The sequence below is a fragment of the Daucus carota genome, chromosome 4, assembly GCF_001625215.2.
Source record: "Daucus carota subsp. sativus chromosome 4, DH1 v3.0, whole genome shotgun sequence".
Classification (NCBI taxonomy): Eukaryota; Viridiplantae; Streptophyta; class Magnoliopsida; order Apiales; family Apiaceae; genus Daucus; species Daucus carota.
The window spans coordinates 24,658,931-24,686,064 of NC_030384.2; the positions used below are offsets into that span (position 1 = coordinate 24,658,931).

Below are 27,134 nucleotides of genomic sequence, written 5' to 3' on the forward strand. Positions count from 1 at the left end.
CTATCTCTGTCTCTTAATACTTTTCCCATTTACCTCTTTTACGTTTGCCAACGTACACTTTTAATCATTCATATCTTTAATTTCGTGTTAGTATTAAATATAAAAATTTCATTGTATTAAAGTATTTATAAATACGAATCCAACGAGATCACTCATGACTATATTTGGTCTTATAAATTATACATAAATTAGTAATTTGTCTCATGTCCATCAAATTTGTCGATCTTTATTTTCTGAGATGTTTTTTTTTTTAAAAAAAAAAACAGATCCGACATTTCAAACGGGCAATGTAAAAAGAACCAGAGCGAGTAGTGTTTAATAAGTGAACGGGGAGAATAATTTTAATGTCATCAGCAGATAGAGCAGAGGGGCATTCCTTTTCAGAAGAAAAAGGCATGTAATTATTGTATGTAAGCCTGTTTTGATGTGAAACTCTACTGCTCCTCTCTCTTACTCCTGCTACACTATTATTGTCACCCGCCTCTCTCGCTCTCTCCCTCTCTCTCGCTCAATCTCTCTCTCGCTCAATCTCTCTCTGTACAAGTCTATTGAATAAAACTTACTCTGCTCAACTTTATGATCAGCCACCAAGTGATTCTCTCAACACCCCATTCTCTACTCATAAGTAAGCCTACTCAATCATACTGTCTGCTTATACTTATATATCTATCTTAATTCCACAAATTTATTCGTCTTCTGTTAACTAATTATTATTATTGTTGTTTCTTTTCTATGATTTTGCTTGCTCAGCTACTGAATTCCAGCTAGATACTGTTATATGCTTAATTTAAGCTCGAATACATGATGATCTTAATTACTTAGGCTTGCTCAATTTCAACATACTTGATGATTGTCACTCCAGCTTCTGCGGTTTGTTTGGTTAAGTAACAACAGGTTTTGTGGTTTGTGGATGTACACGATAGCTTTGCTGAATTAAGTTTTGATTTTGGAGTGGATAAACTTAAGTTCTTCGGCTAGTGAATTTGAGTAGCTTATGTTGGTATTTTGTTTGTTTGGATTTTAAAAGGTTTAACTAGTGAAATAGATATCGAGTCTGTTTGTTGCAGAGTAGAAACCTAGGCGAACATGACTCTTCTATTCTGATTGACTATCTAGGCCTGTTCATCAAAGAATTTAGTCTCAAGCATCGATATGGAAAGAAATAGTAGATAAGTTATGGTTCTGATATAACGAACTGTGTATAAACTCAAATGCCGGGGTTCGGGAATCTTGACTTTAATGCGTTGACTTACTACAGGTGATTGACAGAGTTTGATCTGTTTGGTAAGAAGGTTTGAAGAAAACATGGCTTACAACAGAAGGGGGTCTGATCAGCAGCAGCCGAGGAGGCCGCTTCTTAGGACACAAACTGTTGGTAGTTTAGGGGAGACTATGATGGATAGTGAAGTGGTACCATCATCACTGGTTGAAATCGCACCTATTCTTCGTGTGGCTAATGAAGTTGAACCAACCAATCCCAGGGTTGCTTACCTCTGTAAGTCCACGAGTCATTTTTGTAGTTGATGCATTTTCATTTCATGATATTCGTATGATTTGGAGCTCATTTAAATTTGATAGCTAATAAGTTGTGTAATAGTGAAATGTATTTGGTTACCTATATAGGAAACGATGATTTTGTAAACACTGTATGTGTGACCCTCCTTGTGGAGAAGTGTAGTTTCAATTAATTTTTGATTTTTTTTCCTCAAAACATTAAGGTCAGCATACCAATTGCTCAAGATCTAAGTTCATATCATAGGTAAACAAAATCTGGCTAGTTAGGATTCAAAATAATTGTCTTCCTCAAACTTATATTGTGATCAATAGTTGATATGTTAATTTAGATAAAAATAAAGGTTGAAGTTTTGGGGCACGTGGGTTTTACCCGACCGGACCCGCTAATTGGCCCGACATGAAGCTTCAAAAGTAGGGTTTTTTAGACAAAATCTTATGCGATTTTGATCTGGAAAGAAAGATAAGGCAGGCGGCTGCATCTGGTTCGACTAATAGACTTGTAGTCGGCATGTAGGCCCTGATTAATTGTTCCGGCAAAGTAATCCTTGTATCATTTTCAACTTCACATTATTATTTCCTTCGTGCATCCTGGCTTAACTTTACATGTGAACTAACAATCTGCTGGGTTTTGTACATCTCACTGTTGCTTATTATCTTTTACTTTCAATTCAAGCTATAGACTGATGTGTGTTCAAGTATATTATATATATTAAATCTAGTAAATATATGTATACGAATGACTTGTCGACTTTTTACGACTGGTTAGGCGACTTGTCGACTAGTCGAGTCCAAGGTACCGGGGCGCCGAGGCTCGACTTGGTTCCGTGATAACCTTGCTGTCAGTTTGATTATATTACAGAAATAAAGGATAGTATACTTTTACTTAGAACCGCGTTTTGTCTCATGCGGTGTTTTTCTTAAAACAACATCTATTGTTAGCAAAAAAAACAAGAACAATACATACAAACACATACCTCTCACTTGCATATTTATCCAATATGTCGTCTACTTTCAGGAAATGTTTGGAACAGATTGTAAAAATAATTCTCAGTTTATCTTATCTTCCCTTTTACTTGGGTTAATGAACAGTGTGATTGGTACTATAACGGTTTTCGTTTTCTTAAATCATACTCCCTCTGTCCCATTTAATTGTATACGTTTCTTTTCAACTGCTCGACACGCATTTCAATGCTCTTATAAAATATAGTTCCGTAACTTATTTTTGAGATTTTCTTTTTCTGTATAAAAATATAACATCCAAACTTTAATTCAGAAAAAGAAAATTTTAAAAATAAATTACACAACTACACTTTACAGGAGCATTAAAGTCCGTTCCGCGTCCCCGTCCCCCAATGTATACTACTCAGGGGGATGGAGGGAGTAACATGTTATATTTACATTCTTCCTGCTATGGACAACATAATTATTACAACAACGGGTTTTTGATCTTCAAATTGAAATACATTATTTTCAGTAAATGAGTAATCTGAAAGTAAGTAAAGTCCCATAAAAATCAATACTACTTCTCCCAAACATTAGTGCACCCTCTAAATATCAGAAGGATCTGATGCGCTTAAATTGGAATCAGGCCGGTTCTACGCTTTTGAGAAGGCTCACAGGCTGGATTCAACATCAAGTGGACGTGGAGTACGCCAGTTTAAGACAGCCCTTCTTCAACGTTTAGAACGGGTATGAAATGTTGTTTTTCTTGATATAATTAACTCACTCATGTTTTTTTTTCTCGTTTTTGTTCATTATTGTATTATTTTATCATTGGCGGAACATAATTTTGCTAGTTAATGAAGGGTATGGTTTGTATCACATATTCTTGACAATTATTAAGTGATAGAACTGGATAATGCTGATTGTGTGCATGCTTAAAGTCAAGATTACTTCAGTTTCAGATTAGAGTCAAAACAATATATATTAGAAGACTCTGGTTAATTTCTCTTGACATTAGCACTAGATTTACTGAATAAACAATGTACATGTGTGCTATTTCGAGATTTTTAATTTTTATTAAAGCTCAATTAAAATAAAAAACCAGTAGAAATTATTAAATGTAGAGAAGCTATACAAGAAAACGAACTACTCAATAGATTCCCCATTTTGGATAGCAGTTTTCCTTTTCTCTTAATTATCTCTTACGGTCTTCAATGTATAAATATGACCTAAAGAAAATGTTGTAGTTTCATGCGTCTGTTATTGACTAGGTCGATGGTGATGTTTGTTTACATTATTGCTTACTTCTATTTGGGTTTCTCGTAAATGATAACTTTGTATTTTTGAATGCTTATAAGATAACTTTTAATTATCAGGAAGACGAAACTACATTAGCGGGAAGAACAAAAAGTGATGCTCGTGAAATGCAAAATTTTTATCAACATTACTATAGGAAGTATATCCAGGCTTTACAAAATGCTGCTGATAAAGCAGACAGGTAATACAATTGTTTTCATCATTGCGACTCTTTAGTGGAAGTATATACTGTTGTATTTTGTAGTTTTATCTGATACAATATAGTTCTATGTACTATGTAGGACCCGTCTTACAAAAGCATATCAGACTGCTGCTGTTTTGTTTGAGGTTTTGAAAGCTGTTAATCTGACAGAAGATGTTAAAGTGGCAGATGAGGTTATACTTAATGTTCTTTATTTGTATATATCAGATACACCCGAAACTTAGTTTTCCTAAACATTTTGAACTTGTATAGTCTTATTTTCAAAAATCACCTTATTTTTAAGTAACCTCAAGTTGTTTCGTGTATATCAATAAATTGATGCAGGTTCTGGAAACTCATACCAAAGTTGCAGAGAAGTCAGAAATCTATGTGCCTTACAATATACTTCCTCTCGATCCTGATAGTGCAAATCAGGCAATTATGAGATTTGCCGAGGTCAGATTTTCTGCATGTACTGGTCCTTGAATAATATTCGTAGGTACAAGATTATACAGTGTTAGTACCTTAAATGTTTGATTTGGCAGATTCAAGCATCTGTTTCTGCTCTACGTAACACCAGGGGTCTTCTATGGCCTGAGGGTCACAAAAAGAAAGTAGGCGAAGACATTCTAGACTGGCTCCAGGCAATGTTTGGTTTTCAGGTGGCTAACTTCTTAACTAACATAACCATAGTTCTCCTGTTGTTTGCAATGTATAGTGTTATCTAATTATTGTTATTACAGAAGGATAATGTGTCAAATCAAAGGGAACACTTGATATTGTTGCTGGCAAATGTTCACATACGCCAATTTCCAAAGCCTGATCAGCATCCCAAAGTAAAATCTATCCTCATATAGAAACATTGGGATAATTTTTTGTCATAACTTTATAACACCCATTTTTTTCTTCATTTTATCATTGTTCAGTTAGATGACCGTGCTCTCACTGATGTCATGAAGAAACTTTTTAAAAATTACAAAATGTGGTGCAAATATTTGGGGCGGAAAAGTAGTCTTTGGTGAGTAAATGTTCCATATGTCGTTCTGTAACCTTTTCTTTTGTATATACAGTTATGGTGATTATAGATCTATTTATCTTTATTCTTTTTTTATATACTAAAAATAATAAGCTTTATATATCTTTATTTATATTTGCCTTTCTTCTTTTCTATCCTCTTAATTAATGTTTAGTCTAGTTGGTTACTACCCTCATTCCTTCTCTATTGCAGGTTACCTACTATTCAGCAGGAAGTGCAGCAACGAAAGTTATTATACATGGGTTTATATCTTCTCATATGGGGGGAAGCCGCAAATTTAAGATTCATGCCAGAATGCCTTTGCTACATCTATCATCATGTATGCTTGAAATATGTTGTTTTTACATTTCAATGTTATGTATAGAGTTTTATTTTGATGTATGATGTATCCATCTGCTATATATATATTCTTATCATGTACCGTTATATATTCTACTTCAGAAGTCCCTTTTCCTCTTTCCTATGTCAGATATTCGTATTCGGTGTTTGACTAAATTAAAGTGTTATAAGCAGTTTTTATCTTTTATTGAGAGTTTGCCATATTCCTCTAAAGGGCACGGAAGTATACTTTAGAAGGACGAGGTGTATAATTGGGAACATTTCCTTGATACTGAATGAATAGACACTTCGTGATAATTAATGAAAATTTTCAGATTCAGTTATTTATAAAATATTCATAAGTATCTGAAAAGAATGCTGAGCTGTAGGCTTTGTTTCCTTACCTTTTAAAACTGTAATTTCAGATCAAACAGCGAACAGCCTTTTAAACATGACTAAACTATTTTTAAAATCCATGTAAGCGGTCGTTAATTTAAGTTTTCTATTGCTCTGCTTGTCAGCCTAGTGGTCGACATACATGGGCAGTTAAATCTAGGTTGCCACCAAAGTTATCCATGGAGTAGAATGTATCTTAAACTGTTTGGTTATGTGCAAAAAGTTTGTTTTATATGCTGATCAGTGATCTGGAAAAACAAAAACAAAAAAAAGCTCATTAAACTTTTGAATACTTGAGATCTAGAAAGTTATTGCACGATCCTTACAAAATCAGAAATTGACCTAAGCTAAAGCTAAAGAACAAAGGTACAAGAGATGACAACAACTATTTAAACTGAGAGCGAATTCATTTGACCGTCTTTATAGAACTTCCAAGATAATACTTTTTACTGTTTTTACTGTCTTCAAAGATATTATGTTGATTCTACATAATGATATGATTTGTCACTAACACAACTAAATTTTATCCATTTAATCCACCAGATGGCTTTTGAGCTGTATGGTATGTTGGGTGGTAGTGTTAATCCATTGACTAATGAGCATATCAAGCCTGCCTATGGTGGAGAAAATGAAGCTTTCCTCATTAAAGTGGTAACTCCAATTTATAAAACAATAGCGAAGGTGGTGCTTCTTAGTTTTGGTAGTTTATATGAGTTCTTTTGACATTTTTTTCTGGCACATTTATAAGTTATTCTGGTCATTTTCAGGAAGCTGAAGGGAGCAAAGGAGGAAATTCGAAACATTCCCGTTGGAGAAATTATGATGATTTAAATGAGTATTTTTGGTATTGCTATTTTATTCTTAATTAGATTTAATTTATCTTTCAGAATATGTTTTGCCAAACCTGTATAATGGCCATATCCTAAACTAAAAATTTGCTTCTGTATTTTAGTTTGTCCCAATGGAGACTTTAATTTCTAAGATTGTATTATTTTTACTTAAAACTTGTTCAAGTATACACCTCTGGGCTTTTTGCTACAGTATAATCGTTATTACCTGTAAATATGATTAGCATGCACTGGTCACTAGACTTGGATAACAAATTGTAATTGGATTTCTCCCAGTTACTTAATATTGATCTGCTAATTAGAACCCGTCAAAAAGTGGAGTTTTACTAAAAAGTGCGACATACTTGTTTTGGCATAATCAGAAACTAGAACTGACACGTGGCAGTACCAGTTAAGCTTGATATTGAAACACTGTTGTAGTAGAGTGGATTTAACGCGATGACTGTCTGCAGAGAGAATGAGTGGAAGCAATCGAAAATAAGAGGATGCTAGGATTTTTTATACTGTAAGGGTCAGTATTTTCAAACAGGGATAGTTATATAAGAACATTTATAACTAAATCGTTATAATTTGCAGGTCCGTTGATTGTTTCCGGTTAGGTTGGCCACTGCGCCTTAATGCTGATTTTTTTTGCCAACCTAAAGATAAAAACCAAGCCTTGGAAAATACAGTAAGTTTTCATTCTTCCCATTCTGATTCCCCCGGCATGCTAAATTATGTTGCTGCAACAGTTTTTATTTGTTTACGGACCATCTAATTATATGTTTATTTGTATAATAGCTTATGTTTTTTGTAATTAAGTATTCGCAATTGACTGCTGGAAAAGCCAAAGGTCATATACAGTAAAACTTTGATTAATTAACAACCGATTAGTTGTTAATCCACGATAAAATAATATTTGAACTACAGATTTTTGGTCCCAACATAGTAGTGACGGTACATATTTAACCTTGGTTAATTAATAATCTTGATAAATTAATAAAATTAACGGTCCCAATGTTATTAATGTATAGAGGTTCTACTGTAGCCTAAATAACAAGTCATCTTGAATATCCTTTAGTTTCAGTATATTGGAAGTGAAGGTCAGAAATCATATTCTTTACTGTAAGAAAGCTGATTGCATCCTATCAACTTCTTCAAGCCTTTATTTCACATTGACTTGGCCCATGAGAAAATATTTAGCAATTAGCATTTTTACGTTGTATTTGTGAAGCCTGAATTTTGTTGAAGGCTGTCATGGTAATGTACCGGTTAACCTAAAAACAAGTACAAGTAATCAAAATATATTACCCAATATAGTGCTCTTAAATAGTTTGCTTATAATTGATTGAAAGATAAGTAAGTTATGATCATTAGTGAATTTATAGGGATGTTGGTGGTGTACAGGACATCTCAGATCTAGAGAATCGATGGGAGGCAAAAGTCAATTTTGTTGAGATACGTTCGTTTTGGCATATATTTAGAAGTTTTGACAGATTGTGGAGCTTCTTCATATTGTCACTACAGGTTTGACTCTTTTTAATAGCTTACTGATTGCTTTCCACGTATTTTGAATATCTCACTGTTCTGTCTTTGGATAATACATCGACTAAAGGTAATGATAATCATGGCCTGGAGCGAATCAGGAGAACCAACTTCTATATTTGTTGGTGATGGATTTAAGCGAGTTCTAAGCATCTTCATTACAGCTGCTATATTAAAATTTGTACAAGGTAAAGAGATACAATTTTCTGGTTTGGTTAGTTGCTTTTATTTTAATCTGTTTTCTACGCTTGTCTGTGTTTTAGATTTTTCCAACAGAAGCAGTTAGTTTCCTCATGTCTAACACAATATTTTCATTCAAAACAAAAGTAGATTGCAAGCAATCATCCCCAAATTCACCAGTCACTATCATAACCGATTGAGATTCAAACTAATCAATGAATATGCTACTGCTTTGAGAGCAAGTCCAACAGCTGCCTCAAATGATGTCCTAAGTCATTATTTAAGGCATTTGATTAAAAATATTGCTCCAACAGTGTCCTAGTGATGCCTTATATCACTAGGACAAGCTCCTCAAGCCCTATTAATAGGGCACCTCTCTCCTTGCCCTATTCAATATTTTAATATAAAATCTTCTACTCACTATCTTTCTCTCTCTACTTTATATTGTGTTTTAGTGATAAAAGAGAATCTTTAATAATTAAATATTAAACATATATTAAAAATAAGGCACATTGTTGGAGTTGAACTTAGATAAACATGTCCTAATTCACTAGGACATCATATTTTATATTATATTTGAGGCTCCAACAAGGACACTGTTGGACTTGCTCTGAGTAGATAAAAAATTATGACTCTCACCCGCTGTTAATGAATTAAAGAAGACTATAGATTTTTAAATTATTCAAACGGTGTTTAGTTGTTGTTCAGACCACCAAAAAAGTGACTTCAAAACTCAAGATTGTAGGATCCAATTTCTTCCCGTGAGAGAAATGATACTTTTATCCGGTCTGAAAAGTGTCATGATTTAATTCACACTTGGACCTGATATTGTAAAAAAATTACAATTGCTTAATTATAAGTTATACGTTTAAAACCTAATGTGTATAAAAGCTATTTTAAAATTAGAATTTAAATTTTATTGATTTAACTGAAATCTAAGAAAAGATATACCACATGCAAGTATTACTTTGGTTTTCTTTACTATCAGACTAAAAATTTCAATAAGGATATAATAAAAAAATATGTAGATAGTGAATTATAACTAGGATTTACAGTGAGAAAGAAAGTTGAGATGGTGATGTATCTCGAATCGATTGCCTGCTAGCAAATCTAAGTATCGGGGTCCGCTCAAAATTCCTATATAACTTAAAATTTAAAAAACTACAGTAGGTGCCTTATCTATTTTAAAGGTGAGTCTTATTTTGATTAAAATATTGTGAAAGGATTTCTATTCAAAATGAAAAATTATGATAATTATCATAAACATGGTTTAAGGGAGATCATGACTGGGATAATTATTGTGATAATTATTGTGTCTATATAATAATATCTGTGAAGTTTATAAATATTGAAAAAGCTTAGAGTTGTTTGAGAAATACACAAGAGATTTGGTGTGTCTTTGAATTTTTACTATTTAGGAAGTCAACTATATCTGTTTTAAGTTTATTTTATTATCATTTTGTATATCTCTGAACTTCAAACATGCATAGTAATATGTTACTAAATAACTAAATATCTATGTAGCATGAAGCTTGTTCTGGAGATTTGTTAGTTTAACTTGTTGCAAAAACAAATAGACATGAAAAGTTTATGTGATTTATTGTTCACAAGCTTCCCTTTCGTTGTAGTAAACTATTTCTGGTAGGATTCTAGTGATCTATGCCTGTAATCAATTTTAGGGCCGGAACAAAGATGTACATGATAATGCTCTTGCAATTCTACTGATTAGTCAAGTCACTAAAAGTGTTCCTGCCCATTGTGACTAAAGGTTAAACTTTTTGTTTTGCTCCGTTAGCTCCTCTTTTTTCTTTTGATTACTTCTTTTATAAATCAACAAAAGAAAAAATAAGTGGACCTGACCCATTGAATCATGACTATAGTTCTAATTTATAGATTTATTATTATTTGCAATTTGAGTCTCAACGAAGGGGATTCCTATTTGTACAAATGATAGTTTTGGTATGTTGGGAGATATCAATATATCATTATTGCCTGAACCTGGGTTTTTGATGCATACAAGTATTTTTGTTTAATAGTTTTGTTTTTGTAATTTTCTAGCGAATTTTTTTTCGCGAAAATTATCAATTTCCTATTTTAGATTTTTGCTGAATTTACTTTTGTTGTCCATATTTACTCGTCTTCAAGTTTAAGTTCTGTAAGTTACTTTTGACACCATCACCTGCAATCACTTATCCCAAGTCTTAGAACTTCAGTTTTTCTATTTATTTATCAGTAATGCTTTGGCGGTTATATTGGCATACAGTTTTAGCCTAGGCTTCTTGGTAATACAACTTATAGTGAGTAAGTGTTAGAATGTTGATGGTATGTTGAATTATCTACATGTAGAATATTGACAAGCTTTGATAGTTTCTAGTACTATCTGCATTTGTTAAAGAAATAGCCTCTTTTTGCAGCTATCCTTGATGTTGTAATGAGCTGGAAAGCGAGGCACAGTATGTCAATGCATGTGAAGCTCAGGTACATCTTCAAGGCTGTCTCCGCGGCAGCTTGGGTGATAATTTTACCTGTTACGTATGCATACAGTTGGAAAAATTCTTCTGGAGTTGCAGAAACCATGCAAAATTGGTTTGGTACCAGTCAGAGTTCACCACCATTGTTCATTTTGGCGGTCTTTATTTACTTATCGCCAAATCTGCTCTCTGCACTACTATTTTTGTTTCCATTTATCCGCCGACGTTTAGAAAGGTCGGAGTACAAGATCGTCAGGCTCATCATGTGGTGGTCTCAGGTATGAAGCACCTTTTCTTTATCAGTGGTATATAATTAGTACTTTGACCTTTTGAAAATAACAAACTATGCTGCAGCCTCGGCTATTTGTTGGTAGGGGAATGCAGGAAAGCACGGTTTCTGTATTTAAGTAAGTGCATGGTGATGGTTATTTGCAGATTAATGAAATCAATGCTTACTACTATGTTTAATTGGTCTAAGTTGCACGCACTTTCAGGTACACAATGTTTTGGTTTTTGCTAATAGCAGCAAAGTTAGCTTTCAGTTATTATGTGGAGGTGCGTTATTCATTTATTCATCTTATACAAATTACTGTAGCGATTTCAAATTGTGGTACCGTAGAGGAGGAATACATGTTTTAATTTCGTTTAGTTAGACAAGACTGAATGTCTCTCTTTCAGATTCATTAGAACTGTTAAAGTTTGTAGGTCATAGAAGGTAGTTTATTAAGGTGTATTGATAACACTTAACAGAGCATGAACTACATTCTGACCCAATCACTAATAGAATTAAGTTTCCTGGCAACTTGTCATGAAATTTTCTTGGTGCAAGACAAAATGTAAATTACAAATCTTATATTTTGAATTTAATATATGTAATTTAAATTCCATAAGAGATCCAAAGTCATTGTACATTTTTTTTACTTAATCTTATTAGAGATTAAAAATCACTTACTCAGATATAAAATAACTGTATCATAAACGTCGAAACCCTTGACAGGCTCCAAATTTTGGTCATTATCTGCATATATTTAATTTAACTGACTTTTACAAGAGTCCTTAATCTATGTTCATATGCTTACCGAATCTTATTAGAATTATAAAATCATTCTAGTACAAATGTAACAAAATAGTACCATATTTGATTTTATATTTTTACTCAATCTTATAAAAAATTTATAGATCTACTCCAACTTATTATTTCATAGTTTTTTTTTTTAATTTTATATCTCTACAGTGGTTGATGAAACAGATATTCATTAACTCTGGTTACCACCTATTTATTTAGTAATTATTATTCAAACATATTTAATTCTGAATTCTAATAAAATTTTAATATTGTTGCAATATTAATCATAACTCAGATAACCAACGTCAATCCAATCAAATAATCCAGTAACTATGTAGAATAAAATAGTAACACATATTGATCATCACCTATTTATTATAATTTATGTTTCATTAATTACCATTAGAATTAATCTGTTATCAACCTAAAACCATTAGTATATAAATCATAGCCCAGATGATAATGTAAACCTGATGCTTTCCAAAAAAAAAAAGATAATGTAAACCTGTAAAAATTTGGGAATTCTTTTCAAAAAGGTATAATGCGCTAGTAGCAGATTTTGGTTTACAACTATATTTGTAATTTTTAATTGAAAGTAAATATTCTTTTCTAAATTCTATTACCATCTCTTTAAAAAAATATGTTTTTCATGTACAATATAAGAAAATGTTTTCTTTCTTAACTTATTAATTATTATTAAACATCAATGTCTCATTTAATATATTTTGCTATGCTGGAGTTCTAGGTAGTAGATTTTAACATTCCAATTACTCTGGCGTAAAAAGAAAATCATGTTGGCTGATAAAATATGGTCAAAGATCCTTTAGTAATATGTGTTGTATGTATGGTTTCAAGCATGGGTGGATGTTGAAGGGCTGGATTTGGTAGAATCAGTTTCTTTATATATGTGCACATTTATTATATGAGTCTAAATGTCATGGGAACATGGACCATGTTGTGATAAAAAAAGACTTACACTGTCATGACATAGTAGAATTTTGTCCTCTATAATCGAAAAATGCTCACTTATATAGCTTCTTTACTCTATATGCAGATTGCAGATATATCTTCTTAAAATGACAGTAGAAAACAATACAGTATTTATGTGGTTGCAAAGGTCATAAACTCATAGGTGAATACAATTTTGTTGTAAAGGTCATAAACTGATAGGTACTAGTATTTCTCATTATATATCTTTATAACTAAATTAACATTTTGGGTGACCCATTTCTTTGTGCATCAATACATTGCACATCTATTTTTCAAAGGAAGATTACACCATTGTGACTCGTTCAGCCAATTTTAGCAATTTGTGCATTTGGTAATTTGAAATTTCTAAATCTCTTAACGGGATACAAAAATGCTATTGTATATCAATATGGTTTTTGGGTCCGTAAACAACTTGGTTTGTTATGACTTGTTAGTTTTTTATCCAACATACAATTCTAGCTATAATCCAACATACAATCCTAGCTATAATCCAACGTACAATCCTATCTATTATCCAACGTACAATCCCAGCCATCCAGATTGCTATTACCAAGAGTAGAATGGATTTGTGACTTGTTAATGCTAATGTGCTCTAGAGTCTAGATACTGAATACCGATGATATTATGAATTTATCTATTGTGTCTTCTAGCCGGAATTGTGGTTCTCCCGAATTTGAGAAATGCTAACTTGCTATGTAACTTTTTGCAGATCAAACCTCTAGTAAGTCCAACAAAGGCAATTATGAAAGTACACATAAACGCTTACATGTGGCATGAATTCTTTCCGCAGGGTAATCTATTAGTGATATATTTAATCTTATTATAAAATGAAAAAACAGCTTGTAATCTTTGTATTTTTTGCAGCCAAGAACAATATTGGTGTTGTCATTGCATTATGGGCTCCAATTATTCTTGTAAGTTACCCATATGTCCCTGTAATGAGTGTGTTACTCTTTCTTACGGTTATGGTCTCTAATTCTTATTAATTTCTTATAGGTTTATTTTATGGACACTCAAATATGGTATGCCATTTTCTCCACAATATTTGGAGGCATATATGGTGCATTTCGCCGTCTTGGAGAGGCAAGTGGATCTTCATAATGTCTCATACATTAGTTGGATTATTCTCATAATTATTATGAAAACGCTCGAGTTCGAAGAGCTCAGACTCGCGGGAGACTCGAGTTCGACTCCCTGCAACCCCTAATATTCTCATAATTATTATGAACACTTAACACCAACTGCTTCACCTTCTAGCCTCTGGACCATAAACTCATTATTTTGACTTCCAAACTCTTAGTAATGTGCTTATAACAAACATGAGTACTTAAGCTACATCATATAATACCAACTACATGTTAGAATATAATATGATCCTAGTAAGCCCTCCTCCCAACACCTTAAGGTTTTGGGAGAATTGATCATTTAACATGGTGTCAAAACTCAGACTTGTGAGAGACTCGAATTCAACCCCGTGTGATCCCTAATATTCTCATAATTATTATGGACACGAAAGGCAAAGTTATGTCCCAAAGATGGACGGTGGGCGCCCGTGATCCACTCTCTACCCAAAAATGGGCTTTCGAGTGAGGGAGAATGTTAGAATACAATATGATCCTGGTAAGCTCTCTACTCAACAACTTGAGGTTTTGGGAGAATTGGTCACTTAACACCAACTGCTTCACCTTCCAGCCTTTATACCATAAACTCATTAATTTGACTTCCAAACTCTTAGTAATGTGCTTATAACAAACTTGAGTTCTTAAGCTACATCATATAATACCAACTACAAGTTAGTAAGTTCGAGCCCGGCTATTTTGTTCATCGAGTGTCCTCTTCTTTTTCCTTGTATAGTTAAGACTCACAGACAAAACTCTTGTCTGCCAAATTTAGTTACTATATTTGGACTACCACAGTACATATAAATGAACAAAATAAGGTTTAGGAAGTCATGGGCAATGCACGTAGGTAACCAGCTCAAAAGCAGCACTTAAAAAATATAATACAGTAGAAGAGTTTCAAGTTTAAAATTAGAGGTGTTTTATGTTTTATAACACAATGGAATTTCCAAATATGCTCTGGTGCTCATTTATGAGTATAATTGGATCTAATAGATGGATTATATACTGTCTTTACCTACCCGATCTTAAGAACCTGGAGTCTGACCTTGTTTTATGTATCTCTGTTACTTGCAGATTCGAACATTAGGTATGTTAAGGTCACGGTTTCTTTCACTACCAGGGGCATTCAGTTCCTGCTTGATTCCAGTAGAAAATAAAGAAAGGTTGAAGAAGGTTCGCAAGTCTACTGAGGTACTATTTTGCTCCAAATTTCATGCAATTTGTCTAGTTGGCTGTCTGTGTTGATTTCTTCAGTGTTGTCACTTCATTTACCCTTCTGACTTTGGCAAGCTTATCATTGATTTTAGATCCCATCTGATAAGGAAGCAGCTCGGTTTGCTCAATTATGGAACAAGATTATTAATAGTTTCAGAGAAGAGGATTTAATAAATAACAGGTAGGATGTCAGTTCTAAAATTTACTCTGGCCGAGTGAATTTATACTTTTCAATTGTTTCTGTTTTTGTTAGAAAGTGACCTTTTTATGTGTGTGCACATTCGTGGATTGACAGGGAAATGAACCTTCTACTTATGCCTTATAGTGCCAATCATGAGTTGGGCCTTATCCAGTGGCCTCCATTTCTACTTGCTACCAAGGTTTATTACCAATTTTTTTGAAACCTTATTACCATTTTTTTATCTATGCATAAACTAAATTCTTACTGCAAATTTACTTATCTGTCATTTATCCACTGTAGCTTCCCGTAGCATTGGATATGGCAAAAGACTATAATGGAAGAGATCGAGAGCTGAAAAAAAGGCTAAATGCAGACAATTACATGCGTTATGCTGTTCGTGAGTGCTATGAAACATGTAAAAGTATATTGAATTATTTAGTTTTAGGGCATCGTGAGAAGATGTAAGTTTTCTACAATCTGAAATTTGTTAGTAGGTAGTAGAGTAATTGCACATTTTTTTATTCGGCTTGAATGTTTATTCATACGTACAGTGTTATAGAGGAAATTTTCTCTAAAGTTGATCAACATATACGACAAGATGATCTGACAAGTGTGTTGAATATGAGTGCTCTACCTAGTCTCTGTGATCAGTTTGTTCAGCTTATTGAGTATTTGGTAAATATCTAATGATTGTTCATTTGTCTTGAGTAGTTATTCATGATTTCATTATCTTTTCTCTACTCTCTTGATACCTTGTATTCTACAGAAAGAAAACAAGCAAGAGGACAAGGATCAGATTGTTATTGTCTTACTTAACATGCTAGAGGTGGTGACTAGAGACATAATGGATGATCCGATTCCTAGGTACTAAATCATGCAGGAGAAATTACATCTTCAAGTGAATAGAAGTGTTGGTACATTATCTATTTTTAATGATTTATTAGTTTGGTAGATTCAAACCATGGTGTATACGAAGGAATGAGACCTCTAGAACATCAATTCTTTGGTTCACTTAATTTTCCAGTAATTGAAGAGCCAGAAGCATGGAAAGAAAAGGTAATGATCTGATATCACAATCCCGTTCATGTTTATTGTTAGTTTTTATTAATTCTTACTTCTTATATACAGTTCAGTGTTACTGATCATCTCTGGATTATTTAAAATGTTTATAAGAAAATTAAAAAATTAAGACATTACCTTCACAGGTGGCAATACCTGACCTCTGATTACAGTGAACTTTATAATGCTATACATCATTGTTTCCTTAAAGATCTGAAGATACTTGGCACTTTGTCTTGCATAGTTTCATCACTTCCCAGAATGTCAGTAGAAACATAATTAGTGTTCAAATTATTACTTGCTTCTATAAATATAAATGAAATTTTTTATGTAAGAACTTTGGAAATACTATCTTCCAGGTGATAAGTCTTACTCTAAACACCAGAGCAAGATTTTGTACTTAGTGATGCATTTTCTGTAGCTCTAAGCTCAATCATGGTTTCTCTAGTTTTTTTTGAATTTCGATCTATACATAATCGTGTTTTATTTACTGGACAAGGAATTTAATTTTGTAACCTAACAATATATGGCCCTCAGATAAGAAGGGTCCATCTGTTGCTTACTGAAAAGGAGTCGGCTATGGATGTTCCATCCAATTTAGAGGCGAGAAGGCGCATCTCTTTCTTCTCAAATTCATTGTTTATGGACATGCCTGCTGCACCCAAAGTACGAAATATGCTTTCTTTCAGGTAAATTAAGCCTCCTTGAACAAACATTATTTATATAATTGCATTTATGAGTAATACTTATTCTGAGTATGTATATACCAGTAAAATGAATATCAGTAAATAAATCTGGCCTCTAAAAGTCTATATTTTGATCTACTTCTTGTAATTTCTTATAGTTGGTACACGTCTAATATTGACATTCAACAGTGTGGCAACTTCTAACTTTCAAATCTTCAGCTAGAACATGTAGTAAGCAATAAACATCTGATTTCATTTGAGGATTTTTTCCCCCCCTTATTACTGTAAGTATATGTTTTAGTAATTTTTCATTAACTAGCAAACCAGACTTTCTTTAAAAAATTATGCCATTTTGCATAAATCTTATATTCAGAGCACCAAAATACATACTGTATATGGTATGGTTCCAAATTGAAAGAATTGAATTTTTTGGTTAATCAGGCTTAATATATGAAAAATATGTATGGAGTATGTGTTTTTGTGAAAGTGAAAATAGAAATTTACCTAGTACGAAATCAGCAAACAATCAGATATCATATTGCCATGGTTTTATTTGTTTAAGCACCGAGAGCTATAGGAATGCTATTTCAGATAATGTGAATAATATAAATCACTTGGTAAGCTTGCCTGCTTTTTTACTGTTCCAAAGTTAAGCATTGCGGTTTGGCCACTTGGTCTTTGTTAGATGTACTAACTTGGTATATGAAACAAGATACTTCTCTCCATCACACTCAAACTGGTTTCTTTGACTTCTCTTCGTCTAATTGACTGTCTTCGTAATGCAAATTACTTGTTTTACTTAACGAATATAAACTAATTGTTGGTAAAAGTTTAGTCAATTTGACCAGAAAAAATTAATCAAGTCAGTTTAAGTGGGATGGAGGGAGTGTATAAATAGTCTGTAGGACGTAATTTACCGTTTGCAGAGCATGGTTGTATGTCCTTTGAAGTTTTACCACTTCGTGTGTGTATTTTCATTTGCAGTGTCTTGACTCCTTATCTCGAGGAGGAAGTTCTATTTTCAATTGATGGCTTGGAAATGCAAAATGAAGACGGTGTTTCGATTCTTTTCTACTTGCAGAAAATATATCCTGGTCAGTTTATTATTGCCTTGCTAGGGCTCTGTGCCCTTGTTTATTGTCCTTTTACTGATTATGCCCCAGCCTTTTTGTAACTATTTTGATATAGTATGTTTTCCTAGAAAAATATTTCCAAGTGATAATTTTTTTTGGTATGGAGAGAAAACTTTAGCGTTGACCTGCAGTTGCGTAATACTGAATAAACTTGTAATACAGATGAATGGAACAATTTTCTTGAAAGGGTCGATCGTCGCAGTGAAGATGAACTTAAAGGTAGTGTAGAGGTGGAAGAAGAACTTAGGTTGTGGGCATCATATAGAGGCCAGACACTGACAAAAACTGGTAGGAGGTTTAATATTTTCGTGGATATGTTTTTAGTGAGGCTTTATATCAGTTAATATAGTTTTATAATGAGGTATCTAGTTTTCATTATCTTTTTGGTCATCTAGTAAGATTTTTCTTCACACGTTTGCTACTTTTTGTAATATCAGTACGAGGTATGATGTACTATCGGCAAGCGTTAGAGCTTCAGGCCTTCCTTGACATGGCAAAGGATGATGGTATTTGCAAAACTTAATTGCACTGCCTGATCTTATCATTGGCACTTGAAATATGATACTTACGCTGGTTTGCATCTCCTAACAGTGTTAATGAAAGGGTACAAGGCTGCTGAGTTCAATACTGAAGAAAACTCGAGGAACGAAAGGTCATTAATGGCCCTATGTCAAGCTGTAGCAGACATGAAGTTTACCTATGTGGTGTCTTGTAGGGCTGCTCATGGGTTGTCCAACCCGTTAAAACCAACCCAACCCAACCTTAAACTAGGCCGACTAACCCGACCCATTCCAAACCGTGGGTTAATTGGGTTGATTTTTGGTTGAGCCGTTTATAATGGGTTGGGTCGAAATATAACTTTTAAGAAACCTTAAACCAACCCAACCCGGTCAAAATACATCTTTAACACTTTGATAAAATATTTTTGGTTCCTCAAGGAACTATATTTACTTATTTGATGATAGAATGTGCAGTGAGTGTAGTGCAATGTGCAGAAACAATTAGAAATAAAGCTTTGTAGTTCAAATCAAACGACTCACATTGCTAGTTCTTATGATTATATATCATGGCAGAAACATTATTTTTAATAGTTATTACTTTATTAAGATTCAGTTGTCCACCTTAGTATGGAAAGAATATCTGCACTCTAAAAGCACATGATATTTTGTATCGGTGCATGTCCTATGTTATTGCTAATTGTACAAAAGAAAATGGTGCAAAACATATTTTGGATTATGCTTATCTTGCAAATTTTTCAACCCGATTAACCCTACCCTAACCAACCCAACCCGTCATACAATTAGTAGGGTTGGGTTTCTAATTATTTTTATGGTTAATGGGTTAAATTTTTGTAACCCGTACTAAATGGGTTGGGTCGCTTGAATGGCTGAAACCGGCCCAACCCAGCCCATGTGCAGCCCTAGTGTCTTGCCAGAATTATGGTATCCAGAAAAGATCTGGAGATCCTCGTGCACATGACATTTTGAGGCTTATGACAACGTATAGCCCCAGAAATCATTTAATTATCTGAATATTATTTTATTGCTTCTGCTTGGATTTATTTATTATTTTTTGGCAGGTATCCTTCGCTTCGTGTTGCGTACATTGATGAGGTGGAAGAAACTAGCAAAGACAAGTCCAAGAAAACGAATGAAAAGGTTTATTATTCAGCCCTTGTGAAGGCAGTACCAAAATCTGTTGATACTACTGGTCCAAGTCAAAACTTAGATCAGGTACATTTTCTTTTTGTATTTTTGTTACTGAAAGAGAATCGAATATTATCACTCCTTTATTGCATCCTGAATAAGCATGTGGTTGGAATTTACTGTCATGCTCGGAAGTGGGCAATGCATAGTATTGTCTATATCTGGTTGTAATTGTGAACTTATTGTATTTTGTTCTAGTGCATTTTTTTTAGAATCATGCAGAACTGCAAGGTATTTATTTATTAATGCTGTAAAAAGAATTTCTAATTACTTTCAATCTTGTGATGCTTTATTGCTTTGAATTTCAGAATTTTACAGAATTACTTGTTGCTGGACATGAAAGCTGATTATTGTTGGTTTCAATTTGTGTTTTTGAGGTTATTTATCGGATAAAACTTCCTGGACCTGCTCTTTTAGGCGGGGGAAAGCCAGAAAATCAAAACCATGCAATAATATTTACACGAGGAGAAGGCCTGCAAACTATAGATATGAACCAGGTGGCTGTGTCCATGTGTTTAGACTTTAGAACACACTACATCTCAATTTTTCCTTCGCTCCTCTAATCAAAAGTGTTATAAAATATTAGGATAACTACATGGAAGAAGCCTTTAAAATGAGGAACTTGCTTCAAGAATTTCTTAAAACTCACGGCGTAAGACAACCAACAATACTGGGATTCAGGGAGCATATATTCACTGGAAGGTGCTTAAATTGCTGTTAATAAGTTGTATCTTTTACTTTGTGATGCTGTGGAAAAGTAGAACTTATTTCAACCATGCACTGCAGTACAATTTTCATGTACTTTCTTCTGCTTTATTTTTGTTTATTTTGCAGTGTTTCTTCCCTTGCATGGTTTATGTCAAATCAAGAGCATAGTTTTGTGACAATTGGACAGAGACTGTTGGCTAACCCATTGAAGTAAGTCTTAGAATTTAAAGGTTTTCAAGTATCGCATTGGCATTATATAATAAAAACTGATTGTGTTCATTACTGCAATAAGTTGTTGGTCAACAGCATATAGGAGCTACTAGATATTAAAGTTGCAATTATATATACAAAACTCTAAAAAAATGAAGCAAAGGAAAGGAAACTTCTCCATCCCAGAAACCGGACTGACTTCTTGATTCTTTGAATGGAGAGCCCCATTAACCAAACAAGCTAGAGAGACAAGCTACCACACAGAAAGGATGGCCAAGCTATCCAGGGAGGTTTTTGGTTACATTATTTAGTGGGGTATATATTCCAAAATTTACCAAATTTTTGATGGAATCATCTTCACTTAAACCTCGATATACATGACCGGCGAATTTTTATTTGGGAACATAGATTTTTTTTTTTGTCACCGAACTATTGTCTCTTTAGAAACTTACCACCAAACAATAATCTTACTCAATATATTATCACTAAAGTTGCACACGTTTTAGATTTTAGTCATTCTGTTAAGTTTGATAATCAGCTGTTAAAAAAATTAACTATGTTAACTATTTTGCTTATGTGTACATGACATGGTGTATATATATATCCCGGCTTTGATACTTGAGTTTATATATATTCGGTCATTAATTGGGGAAAAAATAAGTTAGCCTTTTAAACACCTGCAAATGAATGGTCAAAGCATTGTTGAACCTCAACCAAACCTATAACAAAGAGATTAACGTTCTCGGGGTGCCCACTTGATGAAAAAAGACAAAAAGGTGATCCGCTTAAACATAAAACACAAGTCGAAATAAATATACATATCATTATTTTCCCGAAAAGTAGTCATTCATACCAGTTAACATCATTATAGAGAAAAGATAGAGATGTTAAAACAACTAATAAATATCTGTTTATCATGGAGTAACAATGTTAAGATAGAGGTATTAAAACAGCTAATAAACATTAATCAGTAATACACATCTTCAATGTAATCCACGTTGGCCAATCATTTTAACGGCAACAAATAAAATTTGACGGAATAACTATAATTGAATACAAATATAATGAGAGTGACTTAAAAAAATTACTATTTAGTTGAGTGGTAGATGGCTAAAATTATAAACAGTTGATTGATAAAAAATTCATTTTCCAATTATAAAACTTAATGGAATGATTAAAATCACAAATGTGTGTAATGTTAGTGATAATATTGAGTAAAGTAATGGTTTGGCGGTAAGTTTCTAAAGAGGTAATAGTTCAGTAACAGAAAAAAACAATTTTCCCTTCTATTTTTAATTTAGTGAAGATAAGAATACATTCTCTATTAATGTTGGCAAAGAGGAAAAATATTAATTTATGGAGGTTATTCGTTTATTGGGTTTCTACTGTTCTCGACCAGGCCTCTTAATATTGATCCAATTTTGTGTCAAAAATCCTTTTAATATTAGTTAAATTTTTTTTACTCTATAATGTCTACACATTGTATGTGACAGCCATTTTCAAGGGTTATGATGTTAGATCATATTACAAAGTATCTTGTTCAATTGTTCTTGAAATGTTGATGCTCTGATCCCACTCCTTGTGTTTTACTCATTCAGAGTCCGGTTCCACTACGGGCATCCAGATGTGTTTGATAGATTGTTCCACCTGACAAGAGGTGGTATCAGTAAAGCATCCAAGATCATCAACCTAAGCGAGGATATATTTGCAGGCATAACTATTTTTCTACCATACAGATGTTTGCAATCTAGTATGGAGTTGTAATTTTGGGTAGCCATGAACATGTTACTTATGTTGTTTGCAAATATCATGCAGGTTTTAATTCTACATTACGAGGAGGCAATGTTACTCATCATGAATATATACAAGTTGGTAAAGGGAGGGATGTTGGGCTTAACCAAATTTCTATATTTGAGGCAAAAATTGCGTACGGAAATGGCGAGCAGACAATGAGTCGTGATATTTATAGGCTGGGACATCGTTTTGATTTCTTCCGCATGCTGTCCTGCTATTTTACTACTGTAGGGTTTTATTCCAGTACATTGGTATGATATTAAAACTCACCTTTTTTACATGGTGGTCATCTTACCATTAATCACATTGATTTTTTTACCATTTTGTCTGTTTGGCAGATATCTGTGCTTTTGGTGTATATATTTCTGTACGGTCGCATTTATCTTGTGCTTAGTGGACTTGAGCAAGGACTGGGTAAGGAGCAAGCAATTCGAGATAACAAGCCACTTCAAGTAGCCCTCGCTTCTCAGTCCCTTGTGCAAATTGGAGTTTTGATGGCACTGCCAATGATGATGGAAATAGGTCTTGAAAGAGGATTTGGAAAAGCATTTAGTGATTTTGTTCTTATGCAATTACAATTGGCACCTGTGTTTTTCACATTTTCTCTAGGAACAAGGACCCATTATTTTGGGAGGACCTTGCTTCATGGGGGTGCAGGGTATAAAAGCACAGGCCGTGGCTTTGTTGTGTTCCATGCCAAGTTTGCTGAGAATTACAGACTGTACTCTCGTAGTCATTTTATAAAGGGAATTGAACTTATGATTTTACTTCTTGTATATCATATATTGGGGCGAGCATATAGAGGAGTTCTTGCATATTTGTTAATTACAGTATCTATATGGTTCATGGTTGGAACATGGCTATTTGCTCCCTTTCTTTTCAATCCATCAGGGTTTGAGTGGCAAAAAATAATCGACGACTGGACTGATTGGAATAAGTGGATCCATAACCGTGGAGGGATTGGTGTGCTTCCAGATAAGAGTTGGGAATCTTGGTGGGAAAAGGAACATAGGCATCTTCACTATTCTGGGAAACGTGGCATCCTTGTAGAGATTTTGCTGTCCCTGCGTTTCTTTATATATCAGTATGGACTTGTATACCACCTGACCTTTACAAAGCGCAATAAGAGTTTTCTGGTAAAGCCTTAAAGTCTCTTGAATCATATAAAATTTGTATTAAGTTTAGTGAGCATATAGTTGTGTCTAATGCGATGTATGCTAATTGACAGGTGTATGGTGTATCATGGCTTGTTATATTTTTAATATTGCTTGTGATGAAGGTATGTTGAATTTCTATTTTCGAGCTTGTACTTGACAGAAACTTTTTGTTTTTTAAGTTTACAAGACACGTAAAAAGCAGCTCTGTATTGAATATGGCACAACATCACTTGCCTTCGTGGAAGAATTTTAAATAATAAGATAGCTAACAGCGAATCCTGGGTATAAGGTAGAAAAGAGTATCTTTGCATCTCCTGTCAGACATGAGAGTCTTACTTTGTGGATTAGGCTCAACTAACAGACAAATCTGCTTTTGAATTGCATATCAATTTCATACGTATAGCTAACTTGTACGTTGGCAGTTGATAAGATCGTAGTAGATCATATAACACAATTGACTTTTTATCTGGCACAAACATATACTACACATCATGACCCAAGTATTATACTTGTAAAGCCCACATTTTGCAGTTTAAGGATGTAAAATTGTTTTGTTTTGTTTTGCCAAGTCAAACTTTACTTTTTCAGTTATTTGCTAATGTAGTTATCTCATATAATAATGTTTTTAGGTTCCTTTGCTAATTTTCTGTACACGCTTTTTATGTTGTTACTCTCTAGTTCCTTACATTTTAGTTTATTGTTATTGTGTGTCATGCTGCCTTTTATCTTTTTATGCCTTGTGTAGTTTCTTAATATTCAAAATGTTCATAATTGCGTGGCAAAAAAAAAAAAAGTTCATAATTGTGACACTTTTCAAAAGAGTCCAGAATATTCCAGAGCGGGTACTGGGTGGTATTTTGTGTGTGGGTGGGTTTCATGGGAACAGCCTCTTAGGTCAAAGAAGTAAGTTCTAATGCATCTCACTCTCCCAAAAACTACTTGCAAGTTGGACACAACTGGGTTTGGTACTAGATAACTGAAGGGAGTGGAAGGGAACCTGTTATGATTTAAAGTGTTGTGACCATTGTTTGAACACAAGGCTTTTTTATCTATTTATTTTTTAATATCAGCTAAGATAGTTTATTTTTGTCTTCTGGATGAAATGGGAAAGAGCTTCTATATTTTAAGTGGGTGACAAATTTTTCCAAAATTTCTTTACAAGAATGAAGTTATCGGCTTATAGCTACGAATTAAGAAAATTATTTAAACTCCCTTTCTATTCTTTACAAGTGAAAACTATGCTTCACTTTGTACATTTCTTTCCCAAGTTATGATTTTCTGATTATTTTTTTTGGTAGGGTGTATCAATTGGGAGGCGAAAATACAGTGCCAAGCTTCAAATTGTGTTTCGATTAATCAAGGGTCTTGTATTTATCAGTTTCTTGACTGTTCTGATTACTTTGATTGCACTAGTTGGCATGACTTTTCGTGACATCATAGTATCCCTGCTCGCATTCATGCCGACAGGTTGGGGATTACTTCTGGTGAGTGCTTACATCTATTTTCAGCTTTTGTTTATGCTTTAGTTTTTTCATATTTGGTTCTTTTGCCATAATTATTTTTACATGTAGAGCTATGGCTTTTGTATCCTTTCTCCTAGAATGTCAACTGTTTTTAATTAAGCACGCTTTCTTGTGCTTCTCATCCTTTATCATCTCTTCTAGTTCTTACTATGTTTTCTTGCTTTCTGATGCAATGCTAGATTGCGCAAGCTTTGAAGCCATATGTCCAGCGAACTGGAATCTGGCCTTCGGTTCTGACACTTGCACGTGGGTATGAAGTAATAATGGGCACACTGCTATTCACTCCTGTTGCATTCTTGGCTTGGTTTCCTTTTGTGTCGGAGTTCCAAACACGGATGCTATTCAACCAGGCATTTAGCCGAGGCCTGCAAATTTCTCGTATTCTCGGTGGACAAAAGAAGGACAAATCCTCTAGCAACAAGGAGTGATTTAAAGCCCCTTAAGATGAGAACTTGTTTGTACAATTTTGGTGCATCAATATACTGGGTTCTGGATAAACCACAAAAGATATGTAGATAATATAAAGTATATGTAAAGTTATAGTTATACATTGCTATATTACATGTATATAATAAAAGATGTATATAAGAAAATTATTTAAACTCTCAATATTCAATATCAGATAATTGAAGTCAAACTTTGACCAAGAGGGCACTGGTAGTCTGGTAGTCCAAACATCCTTTACTTTGCATCAAGGGAAAGAAAACAAGATTAGAGAAACCAAGAATAGAGAAGACTTTTGCATCAAGTGAAAGAAAACAAAGGCAATGCTTTTAGTGCATGATCACCTTGCAATGTTTGTTAGGAATATTTATCTTCAGAAATAAAATGCATAGAAGCATTGCTAGTCTGCCACACATAAAGAAATTACAATACAATTAAGTCTAACATATACCCAGAAAATGTCAAACCAAAACGTTAAACATTTCAGCCACCCCCACAACTTAAGCCCTCTCACTCAAGAACAAGCAGCAGTAACCTCTGAATGCAGAGCCTGCCATCGGATCATATCCGAACCCTTTCACGGCTGCTCTGAATGTAAATACTACCTGCACGACGAATGCCTCAAGGCGCCGCCTTCTATTTCTCACCCTTCTCATCCTTCTCACCATCTCACTCTCCTTCCATTCTCAACTTACACCAGTAGCCGCTTTATATGCGATGCCTGTGGGATGAGGGGCGAGGCCTTCGTATATAACTGTTCTCTTTGCTCATTTGATCTTCACACTCATTGTGCTCTTTCACCCAAAACTATTGTGCATGATAAGCATCCGCACAAGCTCCAACTTGTGTTTGATTCTAAAAATAGATTTAAAAATTTAATTTTTATATGTGATTTGTGTGAAGGTAAAGTGGATGAGAACTGGCTGTACTACTGCAGTGACTGTGATTTTGGGACACACTTGTCCTGTGGACTACCCGATAGGTGGTCGAAGCTGCAGGTTCCCACCAAAAATGATACCACAGATTCTGTTAAAGGTAGGCAACATACATAGCAATACATGAGCATCCTATTCAATTATTTTTTTCTGCACAAATATTAATTTAGTGTCCCATTCATGCCTTATATCACTAGGACAACTTCTTCGAGTCTTATTTATACCTCTTTTCTTGTCCTATCCCAGATTTTATAATAAAACACTACACACTCTCCATCTCTTTCTCTCTCTCTACTTTATATTGTCCTTTAATGATGAAAGAAAACTTTTAATAATAAAATATTAAATATATAGTGAGTCCGACACATTGTTGGAGTTGAAGTTGGTTAAATATATATCCTCAATCGGGACATTATTGGACTTGCTCTTATATAAATGTTTAAGGTAGAGTCATATGCATGGAATTATCAATATAGAT

At 33.8% G+C, this 27,134-nt stretch overlaps 1 protein-coding gene across 2 annotated transcripts; it reads left to right on the plus strand.

The window, feature by feature from the left end:
- Positions 1-416: 416 nt before the first annotated feature.
- LOC108218286 (callose synthase 2) lies at positions 417-25,886 on the plus strand. Of its 2 annotated transcripts, none has more exons than XM_017391187.2 (43): positions 417-625; positions 1,259-1,495; positions 3,104-3,204; positions 3,834-3,955; positions 4,056-4,149; positions 4,301-4,411; positions 4,501-4,617; positions 4,699-4,791; positions 4,882-4,973; positions 5,184-5,310; positions 6,249-6,386; positions 6,473-6,549; positions 7,130-7,223; positions 7,940-8,059; positions 8,148-8,265; positions 10,672-11,006; positions 11,083-11,135; positions 11,223-11,283; positions 13,494-13,575; positions 13,649-13,698; positions 13,781-13,867; positions 14,980-15,096; positions 15,213-15,301; positions 15,416-15,500; positions 15,602-15,762; positions 15,853-15,976; positions 16,068-16,165; positions 16,246-16,357; positions 16,898-17,049; positions 18,031-18,140; positions 18,342-18,467; positions 18,617-18,685; positions 18,771-18,831; positions 19,759-19,912; positions 20,263-20,382; positions 20,472-20,587; positions 20,720-20,803; positions 22,402-22,514; positions 22,619-22,848; positions 22,936-23,733; positions 23,826-23,876; positions 25,053-25,238; positions 25,457-25,886. In XM_017391187.2, the coding sequence occupies exons 2-43, from the start codon at positions 1,306-1,308 to the stop codon at positions 25,703-25,705; spliced, it is 5,667 nt and encodes a 1,888-aa protein (XP_017246676.1). In that variant the 5' UTR covers positions 417-625; positions 1,259-1,305; the 3' UTR covers positions 25,706-25,886. The 2 variants fall into 2 exon arrangements, with proteins under 2 accessions (XP_017246676.1, XP_063947502.1); XM_064091432.1 differs by having other exon boundaries at positions 487-625; positions 6,249-6,356.
- Positions 25,887-27,134: the final 1,248 nt, after the last annotated feature.

What these genes read in the sequence shown, in the direction of transcription:
- LOC108218286 (XM_017391187.2), top strand. Translation starts at nt 1,306, where the DNA reads ATGGCTTACAACAGAAGGGGGTCTGATCAGCAGCAGCCGAGGAGGCCG. An exon ending in ATGTTAAAGTGGCAGATGAG is followed by an intron (nt 4,150 to 4,300) that starts GTTATACTTAAT and finishes AAATTGATGCAG; the next exon opens with GTTCTGGAAACTCATACCAA. An exon ending in CTTGCAGAAAATATATCCTG is followed by an intron (nt 18,141 to 18,341) that starts GTCAGTTTATTA and finishes CTTGTAATACAG; the next exon opens with ATGAATGGAACAATTTTCTT.